At 46.5% G+C, this 22,394-nt stretch overlaps 1 protein-coding gene across 2 annotated transcripts in view; it reads right to left on the reverse strand.

The window, feature by feature from the left end:
• The window catches only part of AP4B1 (adaptor related protein complex 4 subunit beta 1), a 266,201-nt gene that overhangs the window by 106,849 nt on the left and 136,958 nt on the right, over positions 1-22,394 (reverse strand). For both annotated transcript variants that reach the window (XM_069238727.1, XM_069238728.1), the window contains exon 7: positions 5,872-5,955. In XM_069238727.1, coding sequence (XP_069094828.1) covers positions 5,872-5,955 — 84 coding nt within the window. The remainder of the gene's footprint in view (positions 1-5,871; positions 5,956-22,394) is intronic.

Below are 22,394 nucleotides of genomic sequence, written 5' to 3' on the forward strand. Positions count from 1 at the left end.
TTGTTCTTGATCTTCTTGAGAACTCTTGGTAGAAGTGGTATCAGCGGAAAAGCATACAGGAGGCCTGCATTCCACTTCAGACTAAAAGCGTCTCCATGTGATTGCTCCTTGAAAATTCCAATGTGCAAATCTGCTGACATTACGCATTTTCGGTAGAAGCGAACAGATGTAACTAAAGCTCTCCCGATTGCAGAAAGAGACCTTGCGCCACCTCTGTATGGAGATGCCATTTGTGATCTGCTAGACATTTTCGGCTGAGTTAATCTGCGCTAGCGTTCAGAGATCCCACCAGATGCTGAACCACCAGGGATATGCCCTGCCTCTTGACAAACGGCCCACGACCCAACCCCATACTGCATGTTGCAGTACCATATGGCGGTGGACCTGCACCATCTTTCCTTTGATAAAGGGAAGAAATGCTTTTAATACTAGCCAGATTGCATTGAACAGGTTGATGTGGATTCTGGATTCACTGGAGACCAGATGCCTCTGACCTCAAACTCTCCCAGATGGCCATGCCATTCCAGGAGTGAAGCATCTGTCACTAATGTCAGATCTGGTTGGGAAAGGGAGAGGGATCTGCCTCTGACCCAATCACAATTTGTCAACCACCACTGCAGAACCTTCGCAGTTCCTTCCGAGATTTGGACCTTGTAGGAGAGATTCCCCTAATGCTGATGCCTCTGGAACTTCAGGTCCCACTGCAGAGTCTTCATATGCCATCTGGCATGTTTCACCAGCAGGATGCAGGAGGTAATGAGGCCGATGAGCCTCAGAGTTGTTTTTCACCCAAATCCAGGATAGAGTCTGAAACATCGGCATCATAGCCTGAATATCCTGGAATCGTTGTACAGGAGGATAAGGCCGAAACTGCACTGTGTCCAGAACAGCATAGATGAAAGGAAGCTTCTGAGAAGGAGTTAGGTGTGGCTTCAGCACGTTTATAGTGAACCCCAGTGAATGCAGGAGGACCGCCGTAGTCTGGAAGTGGGAGAAAACAGACTGAGGCGAGCCCTCCATCAGCAGCTAGTCACTGAGATAGGGGAAGGCTGAAACTCTTGATCTGCGCAGATAAGCTGCAACTACAGCCATCACCTTGGTGAACACCAAATGGCACTGATAAGGCCAAAGGGGAGAATGGTGAACTGAAAGTGCTTGTGGCCTACCGTGAATCACAAGTAATGTCTGTTACCAAGCAGGATGGGAATATTTGAATAAGTGTCCTGCAAGTCCAACGCTACATGCCAGTCTCCTGGGTGAAGGGCAGATAGGCCAGAGTGAGCATCTTGAACTTCTCCTTTTTAGAGAAAAAATTGAGGGACAGAAGGTCTACGATAGGTCTAGGATAGAGTGGAGGCCCTTGTCCTTTTTGGGTACCAGAATTAACGGGAATAGCAACCACCACCTACTTCTGGCACAGGAACCCTCTCTACGGCTGCCTTGGCCAAGACAGCCATAACTTCCTTGCCAAGAAGGGACAAGTGATCCTCTGTCATCCGATTGTAAGAGGGTGGCATGGAAGGAGGGTAGTTTCGAAGAGGAGGGAGCAGCCCCTTCAGACTATCTGCAAAACCCACCTGTCTGACATGACGGATTGCCAGCTGGTGGCTGCCCAGGAATGGATGCAGTTGGAGGCCCTTCTGTGGCCACATAAGGGGCGTAAGGCAGCTTGGGGGGACACATGGGGCTGCTGTGAGACCCAAGAACCTGGCCATAGCCCAAGAGTCCTTGAAGCACTCGAGCACCGAGTCTACCTTGGGGGTAATTTTAACCTCGGCGGTCTTTTTCCAAGACCGCCGAGGGACCGCCGTGCGGAAGACCGCCAGTGGTGGCGGTTTGCCGCTCGGTTTATTATGACCGTTGGCAACTCTCCGTCCTTTTTTGGACAGAGAGCCGTCAACAGCCATACTGGCGGGAGGTGGGGAAGTAGAGGTTGCTCCACCTCCACTGCCACGCCAACAGAACACCGCCCAGCGAATCACGTCCTGTGATTCGCCGTGGCGGTGTTCTGTTGACGGTGTGGTGTCGGCGGAGCTGCCCCCATGGCTCCCATCCCCTCCCGGAGGACCGTCGGACCAGGTAAGTCGATCGTCCGTGAGGGGAGGGGAGTGGGGGGGTGTTGTGTGTTGTGTGCGTGCATGGGGGTGTGCGTGTGTGTATGTAGAGGGGTGTGTGAGTGCGTGTATGCTTGCGGGGGTGTTGTGTGTTTGGGAATGAGTGCGTGTATGTCTGTAGGTATGTCTGTATGGATGTGTGCGTGTATGTTTGAATGTGGGTGTGCGTGTGACTGTGTGTGTGGATGTTGGCATGTATGTCGGTGTGTGTGCGTGTATGTGTGTTGGTGGTGCCTGCGTGCGTGTCGTGTGTGTATGAATGATGTTATGTTGGGGGTCGGGGTGGGGAGGGGGGTCCTGCCACCTTTGGGGGGTGGCAGGGGTTGTGGGGGGGTAGGGGAGGGAGTAGGGGTGGAGGAGACCCCTATCAGTGCCAGGGAAGGAATTCCCTGGCACTGATAGTGCTTACCGCCATGGATTTCATGGCAGTTCCAACCGCAGAAAATCCACGGCGGTAAGCCGGGACAAAATACCGCCGGCGGTATAGTGTCGGCCGCCGGGCTGGAGACCCAGGTCTCCAGCCCGGCGGGCGGAACGGAGAAGCGGCGGATGACCATGGCGGTTCATAATACAAAAAAAAAAAACGCCAGCCTGTTGGCGGTCTTACCGCCGCTTCTCTGCCTTCCACCAGGGTCATAATGAGCCCCCTTGTCTCCAAAGAGACGGGTGCCATCAATGGGCATGTTCATCAAGGTAGCTTGGACATCCCCTGCAAAGCCAGACATCCTCAGCCAGGTGTGGATCCTCAGGGCCACTGTTGATGAAACCACTCTGCCTAGCGAGTTGGTCGTGTCCAGTCTGCAACGGATTGTGAACTTCGTTGTGTCTCTTCCATCGGCAACAGCTTGAGACAGTACAGCTCTGGGCCTCTCCTGGGACTGGTGGCAGCACTTGCACAACCATGTCTCACAGCTTGTGGGAATAATGGCCCAAAAGGCATGTTGTATACGAACCGCAATGCAAGACTGGAGGAAGAAATCATCTTCTTCCCAAGTATATCTAACCATCTGGATTCCCTATCCGGGGGAGTGGAATGGAACACGCCTTGGGAAGTAGAGGCTTGGATCACCAAGCTCTCAGGGGTGGGGTGTTGTGTCTGAAAACTTAGGCCCCCTGGAGCAAGGCAATGGCAGTGGGCAATTGTCCTATTCACAGGAGCCCGAATATTGGATTTGGAACAGGTACCCAATAGGACACCCGTGAGGGCCTCATTAAATGGGAGCATGGGTTTTGCGGTGAAAGCTCCCAGTTGTAGCTCCTCTGTCAAGAGATTAGTCCTGACAGCCACCTAGAGCAACTCATAGTCCCGGACCTCAGCCGTCCTCCTCACCACCATAGAGTAGGAAGCTCCCTCCTCCGTATCCACGGTAGGGGGAGAAAGCATGCCAGTATCTGGAGAATTATCCAGTCCCCTGGTGTCACCCAAGTCTGTATGCCAGTCTATGGGTTGTTCTTCATCATGGTGGAATACTAAAGGGTCCAGCGACCCCTTCCATTCATCCCTGAAGCCTAACCCATAAGAAAGATCCGCTCTAGGAGGCAAGGCTCCGGCCAGCATCATAATTGTCATCGTGCAACACTCATTCGGCTCCGTGTCAGAGTTTGGGATTACACTGAGGATGGTGCCACCCGTGGGTGCGTACGGTGCCAGGAGCGTCAGGACTGGTTTCAGGGAAGGTTGGAGTGGTACAGCAGACACCGGTCTGGATCCACAACTGGATCCTTAGGGCCCATTCCAACTCTGTGGGACCCGAAGGGGCTCCAGTGGTGTTAGACTCCCCATAAATGGGGTGCATGGCCTCATAAAACTGAGTTGGGCAAGAGTTGCTCTGGCTACTGGAAACTCAGGGAGCTGTGGGGTCAGCCCAGGCCTAGGCTCTGCAGACCCAAGGCCTAGAACGTTGATGCTCCCTTGCCTCATCAGCTGACAGAAGAGAAGAAGTTAAAAAAGCTTTGACTTCTTAGATTTCATCTTGTACCTCAACTTACCCGATCACACGAGGACTTGGAGTGGGACGACGATGACCAGGGAGTCGAGCATCGGACCACCATTAGCTTCAGGGACAGCTCTTTTAAAGCCTTAGGATGAATGACCCGATCCTCAGAAAACCACTTTGGGGTGTGGTTGCACTCCAGGCACCAAAGACACATGAGGTGTGAATCCGTCACGGACATTGCCCAGTGACAAGATCCACAGGGCTTAAAGCCAGTCTTTGATGACATCCTTCGACGCACCAGGATTAAACTACTCAAAAAAATATCTTCAACAAAAAGTCGAAAAATGCCAGTCAAAAAATTACTGCGTGATAGCTCTCTTCGGATGAGCGCTTGCTGGCACGGAAAGAAACGAAATGACGCCAGCGTGCCGGGGTGGCGCCTATGTAGGAAACGCAATGTCATATCCGGCACAGATGACACCGACAACAGATGCAGAGCCGATCAACTCCACCGCAGAGATGCTGCTCACAAAATTCTTGGGATCCAGTCTGCCGCCTGGGGGAAATTGAAAGATAAGGAATCTGCAAATTCTCCTTAGGGGTCTTTAGCTGAAATAATGGTGTCCGTTCCCTCTGACTGAACTCGGGTATCTTCTGTTGGCTTTTCTTTTTCTGACTTTACACAAAATAATTTTTGCCAGGCATGCACACAGAGTTGTATCACAAATTTCATATATGAATATTGAACATTAGTAACTAATGAACATATCATGCAAATTTGGGGACGTACATGTCCATACATGGAATTTACAAATACATTTTAAGTTTAGAATATAAGCTTCCAGATCCAGACATATGCACAGCTAAATGAAATTTGTGCTTGCAAATATGAGAAGGAACATTGCATGTCCATGAACACTTATATTGGATTTTCTGTGAATCATGTACATAATTCAGTGCTTAATTTGAGCCGGTGGTTGCCAGGGGGTCGGGGATTTTTATAAATAAGATACTGACTGTGCGCCAGGGAGGGAAAAACACACAAATCGGAAAAACAGAGGAAGAGAAAGACAGTAAAACCGTCACAAATGGAAAAAGAGGAACCTGCAAGAGCCAGAAAAGGCAGGGAGTGTCTCGTAGTGAATTAAAGAGGCATGAGGTCGATTCAAGACTACCAAGCCTTGGTATTAGAAGCACCAACGTTTAACTGCACCCACTGGGGGCCTCTGAGCAGAACCTAGGCACTTTTTCTTTTACAAATTAAGCACTGTATAGATTCAAAGATTAACAGGCAGTGCCATAAGTCTATGCATGCCTAAATTCCCTCAGTCTCTTTTATTTGGGAATTTTGTAACCTGGTGGATCTAGGAATGGACTCACTTACATTGGAAGGCCCACCTCCAAGACCCCCTACATTATAGTCCATCCCACCGATGCCTGAACAGAATAAAGTACATACAATGTCCTTTGAGGAGAAGGCAACATCCATTTCTGACCAGGCAATCGATACTGAAATTGACGTTTCAGAATTAAAGTAGAAAGAACACAGCAGGGAGGCAATTCAACAGTAAATGGTGATGCTGAGACTAACGCAAGTGATCAACTCCCACGCTAACTGGCTAACACTGCAACCATGTGTTTAAGTAAGTTTACAAAGAACGTTTTGCATAGAGTTAATTGATGTAAGGACTTGACAATGCGATCGAAGTAAATAAGGCTACTATGGGACATAATAAATATAACAGGAGCACTGATTAAAAAAACAACAAACACTTTAAAAATAAATAACACAATTAAAGAGAACATGCTAGAAATATTACCTGAAGTTATGTGTTCTTGCTGGAGTACTAACAGCCCAGATAATATATCCACACACTTTTCGTGGTATGTTTTAGCAATGCTTCCTGTAAAATAGTTCACAAACAAACCATTATTTGTTTCTGCCTTCAATGAACTCCAAGCCAACTACTTAAGCCCACCAGCAATTGTGTATTCAAACATGGGGATGCTGCGTTTTAACCAGGCCCACTTTGTCTTTAATGGTCACATAACCAGTCTTGAGAAAACCATAATGTTACAAAAAGACAACATTGTTAGTTTGTGTACAAGGAATCTGGGGCTGGGGTAAGAGGCTAGAGTCAAATTAATTCTCTAAATAGTGTTTTTTAAACTATGTTTTTAGGCTAGAGTCAAATTAATTTCCTAAATAGTGTTTTTAAACTATGTTTTTATTGATAAATTAACATAGAACATACTCAAATTTACAAATCAAATGAAGTACATTTCCACAGCTACTGAAATCTTCACATTTGCACCATCCGCTGGCTCACCTACAACAAGTACAGCAAATATTTGTAACCCAATTAATTTGTAAAATGAACCTGTTACTATGCTCCTGAATATGTGACCGATATCTGCCATCACTTATGCTCACAGCTGCATACCTCTTGTATCCATATTATTATCAGTCAAACAGATGTAATGTTCCCAGTGCAGGAGGTCACATAGCAAACGTGTCTACAATCTTTCCACATTTATATCAACAGTAGGTGCCAGACCTCTAGAAAAATGTCTTCATTTTGAGAGTCAGATGTCTTGTCAGTCTCTCGAGCACCATTGTTTGCTATCGTTTGACCACTAACTTCTGCAGGGTAGGTCCTCACATGTGTTTCACCTGCCTGCTAGGACCATTCAGACAGTCAGCACGAGATGTAGGACCACAACCCACTCAGTAAAATGATTTCATCCAACTTACCCGCTCTAATGCTCAGTATCACCTTCCCACTGCCTGCAGGAAGTGGACAACCTATTATGCCATGTATAAATGCTAGAATTTATTTCCAGTATGTCTGATCTTTGAACTCCTGGTGACTACCTGAACCGGGGTGGAGCCATGTATATCCATACACACACATACATTGAATTACAGGTAGGCAGTCCAGTGATCGAGAGATGAGAGGCAAGTAACCATATGTATCTCATCCCTTAAAGTTGGTAGAGAGCTTCCACTTCAGTCCTCTCTACAAACTTTAAGAGATGAGGTGCATATGGTTTCTGGCCTCTCATCTTGCAATTACTAGACTGCCTACTTGTAATTCATTTTCAGACCACCCTCCAATTCACTATTCAGTCAACCTTTGCATCTACAAGGAGCACCATCTTTTTTGAGTTGTTCAGATTCAGTCTGCCAGCCTCAAGCATTCACAACTCATGGCACAGTCCCAAAAGACACCAATTCAAGGCCCTTTGGTTCAATTAAATGTTCTTGCAACAGACTTGTTGACCCAAAATTCCCTACCTGAGTCATGCACCACCTTGATGTCTCTGGATCCTCCACCTCATGTGCAGGCCCATACTTATTGCGACTAAGCTGGTCACTTGGATTATCATTAACTAGTTGAGTGGGTGTTTGTTCCTCTTGATTGTTTCCCTCTGCTTGCCCTACTTTCTGCCACACCCTCGGGTGGATGAACAGGTTATTATCCAATGCTAGTGGAAATCTCAAATAAATGTATCTGACTTAATTCCAGCGCTTTGGGAGCTACATGTTTGGTACCGCTTTCTTTTTTCCCTCATTGCTGGGGGTAGAAGGGAACACCCCAAGCAGGGTGTGATTAACATGCACAGGTCCGATATCCCATTCTGTGTGCCCAAGTTCAGCACAGGATTATCATTCAACTTTAAAGGTTCAGCTCCCTATTATTTCATGTTCATGACCGCACATATTTTGGTTGCTTCCACTGATAACATTCAGACTTGTGTCTTCAACACCACCCTGCTTCTGTCTCCAGGCCTCACAATTCATGGTGCCCTTGATACCAGTGCCATACTGCACCTCGAGAGTTTTTGCCACACGTTTCTCTCCAGCATAAGTGTCCACTGTTGGCACAGCTCTTTCGAAGAGTGCAAGGTTAGTTTAGGGTTCTCATTCTTCATTAGAATTTGTCACACTCCCCTTCAGATCATTTCTGTGTGGTGAAGCAGATCGGAGCCTTGGAACTTTAAGAAGCCACAACCAATATTTTCACGGTCTAGGACACACCAAAGAAGATGATTTTGAAGGGAGAAGGATAAGGTCCTATCTATAAGGCCTAAAATTATCGTTCCAGAGGTTGTGCATGCCATCAACTGACATTAACTCTTTTTTAATTCATGTTTAGGTGCTATGAGTGACTGGGCACCCACTCTTAGATGTGGTTAATATATGATATAAATTGACACGCAGACAACACATCACCTTCCAGAGTAATGAGCTGGGTTTCATAAATATACATGTACAAGCCCACACACTAAGAGCAGCGGAGGCAACCAGAAGGTCCAAAGTACATGTTCAAGAAATGAGACAACAAGGTAGACCACCAGGGGGACTCCCCAATCAATAAGTGAAGGGGATGTTACTAAAGGAGGTAGATTGCAGGCATTGGGAAAGAAATAGTCTAAACCAGGACTGCTAAATGCTACTGACAGATGCAATCAGTACATCAACACCGCATTGCATTAATCTGAAGGTATCCATAATTGGCAAGGGCCACAAGTAGCACAAGAGCATAATTGACAAGCTAAGGTATCTTTCAGTAATGTGGCCACTACCAGTAAAAATGTGATAGATGAACAAGTTACTTGCCTATGGTAAAGCTCTTCTGGAAGATACTCTATCTTAAAACAACTGCTGAATTCTCACCTTTTGAATATTCTTTAGTTCCAGACAGGGCTCAGAAACTTTTATTTATCAGAACCCCTGCAAGCCAGTAGGTGACATTGTGTGTTTCCATGCTGGCATTGTTAAATTCCACTTTAGAAGTGACGTGCGGAACCGCATATAACCACCACTCAGGCATGCTGACATCAGTTGCTTTCTAGGTTCTCCACACCCACACAACCCCAGATGCAAAGCCCAACAGCAAGTTGGCTTTGACCAGTGTGGAGAACTCAGCACTTGGGACCTGTTCAGGCAGAAAAGAATACAGTTCACAGAACAAGGAGTATAGGAAAGTCAGTGAGAAATCGGCTGTAAGATAAGTATCCACCAGAAAGAGCATTACTGAAGATAAGTAACTATTTTTTTGGGATCGGTGCTTCAAACCAGAGATTAAATTAGATACTAAAGCAGTACTTCCAAGGTTGTGGGTCTGTGAACTAGGTCAAACCAATAAGACCTGCAGTACTGAGTGGGCAAAATGTCCATCTTGACAGACTTGGCTGTCCAGACAGCAGAGCTTCGTGAATGGATAGAGTGATGCCCAGGTAGCAGCCTGGTAAATATCTATAACAGGCACTTTGTGTGCCAATGCAGGGACAGCAAACTTGGCCCTGTTGCAATAAGCCTGAATGCCTTCCAAGGGCTGCTTCTTGGCCAATGCAAGCATACCAGATTTTGATGCAGAGCACAAGCCACTGAGAGACAGGCCTTCTCTGCACTACTTTGCCCTTCTTCGCTCCAGCGAATCCCACAAAGAGCTCATCACCCACATGATGTTCTCTGGTACAAATTATGTAAAAGCTAAGAGTCCTTTTAGGATCCAGCCAATTGAGTCTCAACTTTTTCCTCAGAGGGGTGAGGAGAAGAGAAGAGAAGAAAGCCAGTATGGTGATGTTTTGCCCGACAAGATAAAAAAGTTAAAATTTTTGGATGAAAGGAAGCTCGGGTTCTCTGGAGCAGGATCCTGCCCTGCTGCTGTGACAGAAGATCCTCCCACAGCAGCGAACAGATCAGAGGGCAGATGCTCATGCCCAGGAGGTCTGGATGCCACGCTCGCCTTGTCCAATCAGGTGCCAATTGTATAACCTGGGCCCGATCATTCTTGATCTTCAGAACACAGGGCAGGACAGGGATGGTAGAGAAGGACTACAGTAGTACCGAGTTCCACTGTGGGTGGGCGCATCCCAAGGGGGAGACGCCCTGGAAACTCCAACATGTAAAAGTGCAGACATTGCACATTCACAACAGTGACAAATAGAGCAATCCAAGGTTATACCTATTTATGTAAGAAGCCTTGCTCCACCCCCGGGTGCCATTTGTGATCTGTTAGGCACCGGTGACTGAGTTCGTCCACCCAGGCATTTAGACATCCTACCAGGTGGTGCACCACCAGAAATATTTCCTGATGTCCGAGCCACATCCAGAGATATAGTTCCTCCTGGGACACGGTCCATAACCCCAACCATCCCAGTTTGTTCCAATACCACATGGAGGTGGGGTTATCCGTGAGCACCTGCACCACCTCCCATTGATGGATGATAGGAAGTCCTTCAACACCAAGCCGATGGCCCACAGCTCCATAAGGTAGATGTGGAGCAGGGTCTCTGCTGGAGACCCAATCCCTCTAATTTTCGCTCTCCCATGTGGCTACCCAAACCCAGAAGGAATGCATCGGTCACAGATGTTAGCTCTGCACTGGCTACTGAGTGGGGAATGAAAGGAGGGGACCGATCCATTTAAGGTCCAGCAAGCACCACTGCAGGCCTTATTCAGTATATTGCAAAATCTGGACATGATCAGAGAGGTCCCTTTATGCAGTGTTCACTGTGACTTCAGATCCTACTGCAGAGAGTGTATATGCCACCTGGCATAGTTGACCAACAGGAACTAGGAGGCCATCAGCCCTAGCAGCCTCAAAGTCATCCTCACTGAGATCCATGACAGGAGTGCTGTATTGATGGGGAGAGAAAGTATACACTGAAGCTCATTTTTAAAAGGTTTTACATTATTGATTTTACCTTGCTAATTTTTACCCTTCTGCTTATTTTACGCTATGGCAGTCCCCGCCTGTGAGAGCGGGACTACCAGTTTTGTTGACACTCTTGCTGTTGATGGGCTGGCGCTACAGCACAGCAATGTCGTTAAGGTGGGGAGAGATAGTATACGCTGAAACTCATTACCCTTCTGCTTATTTTGCACTGTTGCAGTCCCCACTTGTGAGACTGGGACCGCCATCTTTGTTGACCCCAAAGGTGTTCCTAAGGCAAGCCCAACTGTGCCTGTCCATGCTCCGACTGCGTTTAATGCCAGCCATGCTGCCAGTGGCAATTGGGAAACTGGGGAGGTAGGTAGATCATCTAATGATGCCAGGATTAGTTTATTCAAGGGACCAACTGATAAGCACGGGTAAGCCGCCTCACACTTTTATAATATCCAATGATATAAAAGTAGGGACAGTGTCATCATCTCTCTGGTACTCCAATGTCAAGGGAATGCTAGATTCCCCCGACACTAGCAGTAAGCATGCCTCACTAAAATGTGGGCTTATCATCACCAGATCTCTGATTAAACATTCTGCAGAAATCCGTCTGCTACTTGAGTCATGAAATTTGGATGTTCTATTTATTTTGTGTAGTCTATTTACACACAAACCGTCACCCTGGATGAAGGCTGGAAATCCGGTAATTTTGACTGGAGTTTGGCAACAAACTTGCTAAGCCTTCTTAGGGTTGGGTTTTTGCTTTGGGTAATTCACTAGACCTTAAGAACTCTATTGAGACTAACTGTGTAATCTTTGAGGAAGAAATCATTGTTAAGTTAGACAAAATGATTCCTCTTACTCGCCAAAGACCCCGGACCTGACCTTCTGCCCCTTGGTACAATGATGCTTTAAGAGAAAGTAAGCTAATATGTAGGCATTGGAAAGAAAATGGCACCAGTTCTATACAGAGGAGGACATACAAGAGATGAAGAGTGCTCTTAGTAATTATAAAAAGGAGATTAGGAAAGAAAAGGCTGAATTTTACACAAATTCTATTTTAGCTGCTTTGAAAAGTGCCAAAAAGATCTTTTAAATCTTTCATGACTTGTCCATTGTCTTATTGGTTTTAGCAAAGGTAAAACACAGAAAAATTGAGCAGATATCTCCATACATGTTACAAAGTCACAGCAGATCTACAATTGCATGACTGACAGAAGGGTGCACATTGAAAATGTGTTACAGTGACCGATTGGCCCACAATACTATCTTAACAAGATCGTAGACTCTGGTATGGCTTTGTGTCCAGTATGAAACAGGAAAACCCTCCCCAGCAGTCTCAATGGGTGTCATAACAGCGGAGGCATGCTCCTCAAGTGACATGAAGGGCTCTGCTCTGGGGACCCTACTTCAAGGGCGTCTCTCATCTCACCACAAGTCCTGGCTGCCTCATCAGCAGTGTCCTGTGTGCCATTTTATAAACGCAGGAAAGACAGGAATAGTTTCCAGATATATAGGTATGGACCGAGGGGGTATGAGATCCCAATAGCTAGCCAACTGCTCCTGACAGTAGGTCACGTCCTCTAACCATCTCTTTACAGTGGGAGCTGGTTTCCATCCCCAGTGCCTGGCCACTCTGTGTTTGGCTAAGAAGTGCAGGATAGCAATGAGTTTACGGTCTTGTGGAGGTATGTCTGCTACATAGTTCAATGGATTGGTCAGTGGAGTGAACTGGGGCCTGATATTCGTCATTTCATGAATTGTGGTGTAGACCTCTAGCCAGAAGTGAGATACTGGGGACATTGCCAAGCGAGATGGAGGAAAGAGGCATCTTGTATCGGGGGTCCCATTTTGAATAAAAGTAAGGAGGTATGGTATAGGTGGTACAGGAATTTAAAATGTTTGAGGTGCAGTCTGTGGTTTGGTGAGACTGTGGTCAGTTGCTTACAGCAATATGCTCACATTTCCTCTGTCAGGGGGGAATCCATGTTCACAGTCCATGCGTTCCGCGATCTCCGTGTCACAATGGGGGCGTTTGTCTGTGTGTGGTCATAGAGCCTAGTGATTAATCTGTGGGGGGAGGAGGATGTTAGCATGTGTTCCAAGGTCGAAAGAGGCAGCAGGGTTTCGGGAACGTGGTGTGGGATGCCGGGCACATGGCCTGCAACGGATAATAAAGCAGGGTGTCCAAGAAGGAGGGCTGTGAACACACCTGGCACTGAAAGGGCGGCAAGAAGTTGCCTTCTAAGTATAAGTCGCCAAATGTTATGTTCCTCTGGCACGCATGCGTAATGGCCCATTGATCTTGCAGTGAGGGAAATGCACGGTTGTTAGCCAATGGGGGCGGAAGGGGCATACAGTGTCACTAGCCCTGCCCGCCTTCGTATCCCCTCCCATGCCAACTGCACGCTTGGTGCCTTAGATGGAAGGAAGAGGGCAGTTGAGAGGGGCCAAGGAGATGCACGATCTGTCTCAATGGTGATGTGTGGTTGATATGGAGTGGAGTGAATCCAATAGTGCAGAAACTGTGCCTGCACGCATAGTTCGTAGAGGTTCATATCTCTAGCTCCCTGGCCTCCTGTGATAGAGGCAGTGTCATGGTTTCATAGGAGATCTGTGTTTTTTTTCCGGCCCAACATAAAGAGATCAGATTAGACCGTAGTCGTTTCAAGAATTGGGTTGAGAGGGGGAGCAGAACTTTTATGAACAGGTAAAGCAATTTAGGTAAAACAACCATTTTAGCTATAGCGATATGCCCCCCTATGGTTACAGGTAGACGGGACCAAATGGGTATGCAGTCTTCAAGCCAGTCCAGGGCCCGACCGTAGTTGGTTCTCCAGAGCTCCTTCACATCTTTACTAATCCAGATGCCCAGAGAGTGAACTTGCTCCGCTGTCCAGGCCTGCAAATACTTGCATTGAAAGGGTATTGTGGAGTCTGTAAATGGAAAAAGAATGGATTTTGCCCAATTGACTAAGATTCTAGAGTATCCGCCAAACAGTATCATTTATCAGATAAGAGGGCAAAGGTTTTACCTGGGATTACAGACATATAGTGTGACATCGTCTGCATACATGGAGACCATTAGGCCCCTGGTGTGAAAGCCTATACCTCCGTTGGCATGATGTTGGCGAAATCTCACAGCTAAAGGCTCTGTCTCTATAGCAAACAGGACGCAGGATAAGGGACATCCCAGTCACGTACCACAGGAAATGGGGAACGAGTCAGAAAGGAGTTCGTTTAGCTGTACTCAAGGCACAGGGTTTGTACAAGGAAACCTAATTTGTTTTATGTACTGCAGGCTTAACCCAGTGCGCGCGAGGAGGAAAAACAGATAGTCCCATTCCAAGGGATCAAATGCCTTGGTGGCATCTTGCAGTGCCGCCAGGGCGGGGACATGGGGGAGCGAGGTAGTCCATGACTGCAAAACGGTGCAGAGATTGTGGGAGGTGGACCTTCCAGGTATGAAAACTGGTTGATCAGGGCGGGCTATCAGAGACATCAGGGGGACAAACGGATAGCCAAAATTTTGGCGTAAAAATTGCTGTCAATGTTAAAAAGGGAAAGTGGCCTATAGAAGTAGCAGGGATCGGCTGGTTTATCTATGTGAGAAGGGTGGTTACAACTGCCTCTCTCAACGTAGGTGAAAGTGTGCCTACGGCTAAGGAATCTTGGTACATGGCCAGTAGGTAGAAAGATGAGGTCAATCCATCAAGTCCTGGATCTTTATCTCCTGGAAGTCCCCTGATCACCCGTATAATCTCATTGACCGTGGTGAGTGCGTCAAGATACCCGTGATACGCCAGGTCCAGCCAGGATAGTTGTATGGAATAAAAGTATGAGTGCAGCTCGGCGGCGCCTGGCAAGACGTTGTGCCAATAGAGATGGGAGTAGAAGGCAGAAGTCACATCCAAAAGTTTTGAGGGGGATCATACCGGCTGTGAATTGGAATCAAGAAGCTAGGTGATATAGGTGGGAGCGTGAGGTTTGCGGAGAAGCCCCACCAGTGTTTTTCTCTGGCATTCACCCTCCCCGTATCTACATGCTTGTGTTTCTTTGAACAAAAAATGTGTCTCCCTTTGCGCTTCCTTGCCATACTCTGATAGTTTAGTACGGCTATTAGCTAGTATGAAAAAGTCTCCTGTTTGGAAATAATAAAGGTCCAATCCACGTATTTCACGTTCCAGCTGTACTAATGTGGAATGAATCGCTTTCAGAACTTGGGATTGTAGATATATGCAGTCCCCTTGAATGGCTACTTTGAATGCCTCCCAGAACGTGGAGGGAGACTGGACTGACTCCTTATTGTGTGTGAAATATTCCACTATGGCAGTCTTCATCACCTCACAGAACACCCCATCTCATAGTGTGCCGGGCGTCAGTCGCCACACGAACGCTCTCCGTGGCACCTACGGGATCTGTAGTGTTAACTTGACCAGTGTATGATCTGATAAATTATGGGGGAGGTGGGTGATCTCTGTGACCCAGGTGGAGACGTTCCGTGACAACAACCAAAAGTCTATGAGGGATCAAGCAGAGGGGTGTGCCGAGAGGCACATGCCCTCGCATGATGTGGGATGCGCATGTTTCCATATGTCCAGGAGGTAATAATCTGATATGATGGTGTTTAGAGCCCTAGTGGCGCAGGGATGTAAGCTGTTAGCACTACCCTGAAGGTCTATTGTGTACTATAATACAACATTGAAATCTCCCCTCCATGGAATTCATCAGGGGCTGAGTCTCGCAATCAATCTCCAGATCTCAGCAAAGAAGGCTAGTTCATTTGTATTTGGGCCGTATAAGGCGGCGAGGCCCACCAGGTGTGTATATAGTGTACATGCAAGTATGACATTGCAGCCCTCTCTGTCAACTATTGTGTTTATAAGCTGCCAGTGTAGGCCTCTGCACATCAGGATAGCTACCTCCCTTGTGTAATTGAAGTATGCCGCTGCATATGTGTCACCACACCATCGTCCCTTCAGACCAGGGTCTATTGCATTACCAGATGCGTCTCCTGTAGGAAATATATATCTATTTTGTGTCGGTTGAGATATGAGTGTACCATTTGTACCTTCCGGCGGTCACTTGAAACCGTGGATGTTTCATGTGAAGCAAGTGGTTTGGGTCATGCTGTAGGTGTGCACACCTATGTGTCTGAGGCCAGGACAGATGTGGGGGGTGGTAGGATGGAGTCATGCTCCAATAATGTAGTTGGCGCAATTGTGAACTCTACTGTGCTGCTCAGGAAATAATAACATAGAACAGAAAACAATCTTTGTCCCTCCCCCCACCCATGCCTACCTCCAAACTTGATTGAGTAATACTTCCCCCTTTCCGCACCATTAAACGAAACATTAACTGGGAGCAATTTGGGATCCATCCCTCGGGAAGTGGGTTGATCGGGCATGGCCCTTCCCATACTGGGTGGGTGGCCAGGCTAGGATGTACAGGGGCACCGACTTGCCAAGTCCTCAGGGACTATGCATTCCCGCAGCCTGCTGCTTCTGCAGTGTTGCCACGTAGGTGTTAGGTGTCTGACTGTATCGTGCTGAGTTTGGATACAAGAGTGTCACTGTGTGGGAGGTCGCTCAGCACAGAGGGCGCAAGGGCGGATGAGGTTACTAGTTGTGGCTGAGACTTGGGTCAACTGCGTTATGCTTTGGACCCGAGAGGTCCTCCCAGCTTTTTTGGCAGTTTTCGCAAATTTCATTGCTGCTCTGGTGTCAGTAAAGTAGTGATGTTTGTTCACTGTAATCCGGAGTTTGGCTGGGTACAGTAGAGCATAGGGTGTATGGTTTTCCTGAAGAAAGCATTTTACTGGCAGGAATTCTCGCCTGGCTGCCTGTACCACTGAGGTGAAATCCGGGAAGAATAACCCCAAGGTTTGAAACAAGAAATAACACCTTTGCAGAAATTAAGTGATGAACTGGCGGTATATTTTTAAAATAAGATTGATAACGTTTTAGAGGACATTGATGGTTCTCTCAAGATGGGGGAGATTTCTTCATAAGGAGGAACCACACCAGATGCTGCCTCCCGAACCGACAATGTTGACGATGCTGACTCAGAGATAAGACAGGATCTGGCAGGGAAACCAAACTGTCAGATTGACTGCTTTGATCTAATATATGAGGAAAGCTTCCGCAGTAGTGCACTGGCCACTATGTCAGGATCATCATTAGACCGTCTCCCGGCTAGACAGTGAAAAACACGGGCAGACAAGCTACGCCATCCTTGAGGTTTCTCTGTAATCAATCTTTTGAGTTCAGGGCTGGTGTCACTCACTTGGAAGAAGGACAGAGTCACACCCCTACAAAAAAAAAAAACCTGCAGCAGAATCAGCAGTACTGGGCAGCTATAGGCCTATCTCCCTTCTCCCCATTCCGGTGAAGATACTGGTATGTTATGTCATCAAGATTTTATCCCAATACTTGGACGTTTACTCTTAACTTGAGGTAGAACAATTTGGATTTAGGCCTGGTCACAGTACTGAGACATCCCTCTTGACAGCGATGGATGAACTGCACAGGCAGGTAGACAGTGAGCAGTCTGTAGTGTTAATTCTGCTTACTTTGTTGGCAGCATTTGACATGGTTAACCACAACACCCTACTTGCTAGACTGGTCTCTTGGTGTTGGTGGCACTGTGTTAAACTGGATAGAATGTTATCTTCAGGATCTTTGTCGGGCGGTGACTTTGTCTCCTTATCGCTCGGATTTCATATGTATCCAACATGGAGTACCGCAAGGGTCAGCACTTAGTCCGGTACTGTTGAAGCATTTGATTTCTTAAATAAAAATTCACAACATCTCAGTGATAAATTATGGTGACGATAGGCAACTGATTTTGTGTTGTACTAAAAATAAGCAGGGTGCTTTAAATTTCTTTCAGGCATGCCTGACCCATATTGTAAAATGGATGAACATAAATTCCCTTAAACTAAATGGGGATAAAACAGTTTCATTGTTGTTTTCCTAATAAGGTCCAGTTGCTCCTATTTGAAAATTTTCGCCACTTCCGAAGTGGAGATGTGTTCCTCTGAGGCTTTTTACAACTAGGTGTTACATCTGATGCACATCTCTCTTGAGAAGTATGTAAATAAAGTAACTATGTCTGCTTTGCACTATTTCGCAGCCTCAAAAAACTTTTCCCAGTGCTGCCTGTGCACGCCAAGTCACTAATTGCACTAGGTGTTCTACTTAGCTGGCCTGATTATTGTAACACCATCCTCCTTGGAGCACCTTACTTTTTTATTAAGAGACTTCAAAGAATCCAGACAGCTGCTGTGAAATTAATGCTAAATAGGCCTTGAAGACCCTCTAACGTCCTCAAGGAACTACACTGGCTTCCTGTGCATTGTGTTTAGAACCTTGCAGAAGAAGGGCCCTGTATTGTTGCAACGTAGACTCAAAAGATATGCTCCAAGACATCTGCGGGCTGCCACTGCAAATCTCATGCAGGTACCTAAGTTCCGAAAAACTCAACAAGGGGGCCAAGCCTTTTCCACTGTAGCTGCTCAGTTTTAGAATAGGCTCTCAGCCACAACAAGAGTGTATACGGATTTGTTTGAATTCAGGCAGGCCCTGAAGACATGGTTGTACCCAAAACAGTAAGAGCTTCTGGCCGCTTTACTGATCGCTTGCTCCCTCACTTAAATAAACTTTGCAACAGTGCCAGCATACCAGTCTGGTCACAGTGCACTTTATAAATGCCTTATAATAATAATATAAAACATCGGGATCATAGCCCGATTGTCCTGGACTCTCCCCTCGGGGGAAAGGCACAAGCTGCACCATGTCCAGAATGGCTCAGATGAAGAGAAGCGTCTGCGAAGGAGTCAGATAGCAGATTTACAATGGAGGTGGGTGGTGACTGCTTGGGGCGAGTTTGCCTTCAAAAGCCATCCACTGAAGTAGGGGTAGACTGGAACCACTGACCTTCAAAGATGAACTGCAACCACCGCCATCACTTTCATGAACACCTGTGAGGCACAGGTGACGCCAAAGAGGAGCATAGAAAACTGAAAATGCTCCTACCAAACTATAAACCGCAGATAGAGCCTGTGGGTCAATAGGACCAGGATGTGGAAATAAGCATCCTGCAGATTCAATGCTACCATCAAGTCTCCAAGGTAAAGGGTAGAAAAGACCTGGGCTAAGGTGAACATCTTGAATTTGTTCTGCGGTAGGAAGGCTGTATGAAGTTACAATGCCTGGCAAGTATATTAAGATAAGTAAACCCCTATATATGTATAAATATTTTTTTTCTAGGAGGGAATTCGGAACCACCTCTGCGTTTTTTTTACTCCTAACCTGCCTTTACCACTATCCAACCCTAAACCCTCAACTTAATATTGAAATTTATTTTTTTCCTCTTTTGAGGGAACCCCTCCCCAAGCCCGCATTTGATTTTTACTTTACTCATAACATTCCTTTACAAGCACCCATTACTACCCAGCCTTAAATCCTAAAAGTACTTTTAATGCCCTTTACCACTACCCACCCCTAAACCCTAAATTTACTACACGCCCTAAAATTACTCTTACAGCTCTTTATCACTGCCCTCCTCCCCTAAATTCTAAATGTATCCATTATTTGTAATGTAATTGTAATGGAAAATGCCACTTACCCAGTGTACATCTGTTCGTGGCATGTCATGCTGCAGATTCACATGGCATGCATATTGATTCCGACATCTAGTGTTGGGCTTGGAGTGTTACAAGTTGTTTTTCTTCGAAGAAGTCTTTTAGAGTCACAGGATCGAGTGACTCCTCCTCTTCGGTTCCATTGCGCATGGGCATCGACTCCATTGTTAGATTGTTTTCCCGGAGAGGGTAAAGGAAGGAGTGACAGAGTATAGAAGTGAAAAAAGAAATGGCCATGCAAATATAAATGTATATACATATGTACAAATGTGTTAACTTAAACGACTACAGGCTTACGGTGAGGAAGGGAGGGTGCAGGTGAATCTGCAGCACGACATGCCACGAACAGATGTTCACTGGGTAAGTGACATTTCCGTTTGATGGCATGTGTAGCTGTAGATACACATGCTATGCATAGACTACAAAGCAGGTTGTCCTCCAAAAATAGCAGTGGCTAGCCTGTCGGAGTTGAAGTTGCTTTAAATAATGTTCTTAGAACAGCTTGTCCTACTGTGGCTTGTTGTTGTGATAATACGTCCACACAGTAGTGTTTAGTAAATGCATGAGGTGTTGACCATGTCGCTGCTTTATATATTTCAGCCATTGGTATATTTCCTAAAAAAGCCATTGTTGCACCTTTCTTTCGTGTAGAATGTGCTTTTGGGGTGATTACTAGTTGTCTTTTTGCTTTGATATAGCTTGTTTGTATGGACATTACAATCCATCTTGCTAAACCTTGTTTTGATATAGGATTGCCTGTATGTGGTTGTTGGAAAGCCACAAAAAGTTGTTTTGTTTTTCTAAATGGTTTAGTTCTGTCTATATAGTACATTAGAGCTCTTTCGAGGTCTAATGTATGTAGAGCCCTTTCTGCCACAGAATCTGGTTGGGAAGAAGACTGGCAGTTCCACTGTTTGATTGATATGAAGTGGTGAGACTACTTTTGGCAGAAATTTTTGATTTGTTCTTAGTACAACTTTGTGTTTGGGTAATTGGAAAAAGGTTCTTCAAGAGTAAAAGCTTGTATTTCACTTACTCTTCTTAAAGAAGTAATTGCTACTAGGAAGACAACTTAAAAATTGAATTTGGCACGAGTGCATGGGTTCAAAAGGTGGTCCCATAAGTCTTGTAAGCCCTATATTTAGATTCCAAGATGGAACTGGTGGTGTTCTTGGTGGAATGATGTGTTTTAAGCATTCCATGAAAGCTTTAATGACAGGAACTCTAAATAAAGAGGTGTGTTGAATATTTTGTAAATATGCAGATATTGCAGTAAGGTGTATTTTTATTGAGGAAAATTCTAAACTTGATTTTTGCAAATGAAGTAAATAGCATACAATATCTTGTACTGATGCTGTAAGAGGATCTATATTTTAGATTGGCAGTAATAGACAAATCTTTTCCATTTATTTGCATAGCACTGTCTAGTAGTCGGTTTTCTTGCTTGTTTAATAACTTCCATACATTCTGATGGGAGTTGTAAATATCCACATTCTACGACTTCAGGAGCCAAATTGCTAGATTGAGAGCATTTGGGTTTGGATGTCTGATTTGACCTTTGTTTTGTGTTAACAGATCCTGTCTGCATGGGAGTTTGGAGTGTGGTACTTCATATAGATCTAGTAGTGTTGTGTACCATTGCTGACATGCCCATGTTGGTGCTATGAGTATCATGTTGAATGAAGTTTGACGCAACTTGTTGACCAGAAATGGAAGGAGTGGGAGAGGGGGAAAAGCGTAAGCAAATATCCTTGACCAACTGATCCATAGAGCATTGCCCTTGGATAAGGGATGTGGGTGTCTGGATGCGAAGTTTTGGCATTTTGGGCCTCATTCCAACCCTGGCGGTCTATGACCGCCAGGGTGGCTGTCCACGGAAGCACCGCCAACAGGCTGGCGGTGCTTCATGTGGAATTCCGACAGACGCGGGCGCCCAGCCGGGTCCGGCAGTTTCCCGCAGGATTAGCCCCGGCTGGGAGAATCCTCCATGGCGGAGGGCGGCGGAAGCACCGCCAACAGGCTGGCGGTGCTTCCTGGGCTATTCTGACCGCGGCAGTAAAGCCGCGGTCAGAAAAGGGGAACCGGCGGTTTCCCGCCGGTTTTCCCCTGGCCCAGGGTATCCGCCATGGCGGCGCTGCTTGCAGCACCGCCATGGGGATTTCGACCCCCTTCCCGCCAGCCTGTTTCTGGGGGTTTTCACCGCCAGAAACAGGATGGCGGGAACGGGTGTGGTGGGGCCCCTGGGGGCCCCAGCACTGCCCATGCCACTGGCATGGGCAGTGCAGGGGCCCCCTAACAGGGCCCCAGCATGATTTTCACTGTCTGCATAGCAGACAGTGAAAATCGCGACGGGTGCAACTGCACCCTTCGCACCCCTGCAACACCGCCGGCTCCATTCGGAGCCGGCTTCTGTGTTGCAGGGCCTTTCCCTCTGAGCCGGCGGGCGCTCCTTTGGCGGGCGCCCTCCGGCCCAGCGGGAAAGCCAGAATGGCCTCCGCGGTCTTTTGACCGCAGAGCAGCCAAATGGCGGTTTCCAATTGGCGGGCGGCGCCCGCCGCCCGCCAATATCGGAATGACCCCCTTTGTGTTTTCGCTTGTTGTAAATAGATCTATGTTTGGTGTTCCCCACTTTTGAAAGTACTTTTGAAGTACTTGAGGATGAATCTCCCATTTGTATGTTTGTTGGTGATTTCTGCTGAGGATATCTGCCAACTGATTGTCTATCCCTGGAATGTACTGTACCAATAGATGAATTTGATTGTGAATTGGTCATTTCCAAATTCCTTGGGCTAGAAGGGACAGTTGGGATGAATGTGTCCCTCCCTGTTTGTTGAAATAATACATGGTTGTCATGTTGTCTGTCTTTATAAGAACATTCTTCTGTGTGAGAAGAGGTTGAAAAGCTTTGAGGGCCAGAAACACAGCTAATAATTCTAAGTGGTTTATGTGTAGCTCTTTCTGTTTGACATCCCATTGTCCTTGAATATTGTGATTGTTTAGGTGAGCTCCCCAACCAATCATT

This window comes from Pleurodeles waltl, chromosome 6 (genome assembly GCF_031143425.1).
Source record: "Pleurodeles waltl isolate 20211129_DDA chromosome 6, aPleWal1.hap1.20221129, whole genome shotgun sequence".
Classification (NCBI taxonomy): Eukaryota; Metazoa; Chordata; class Amphibia; order Caudata; family Salamandridae; genus Pleurodeles; species Pleurodeles waltl.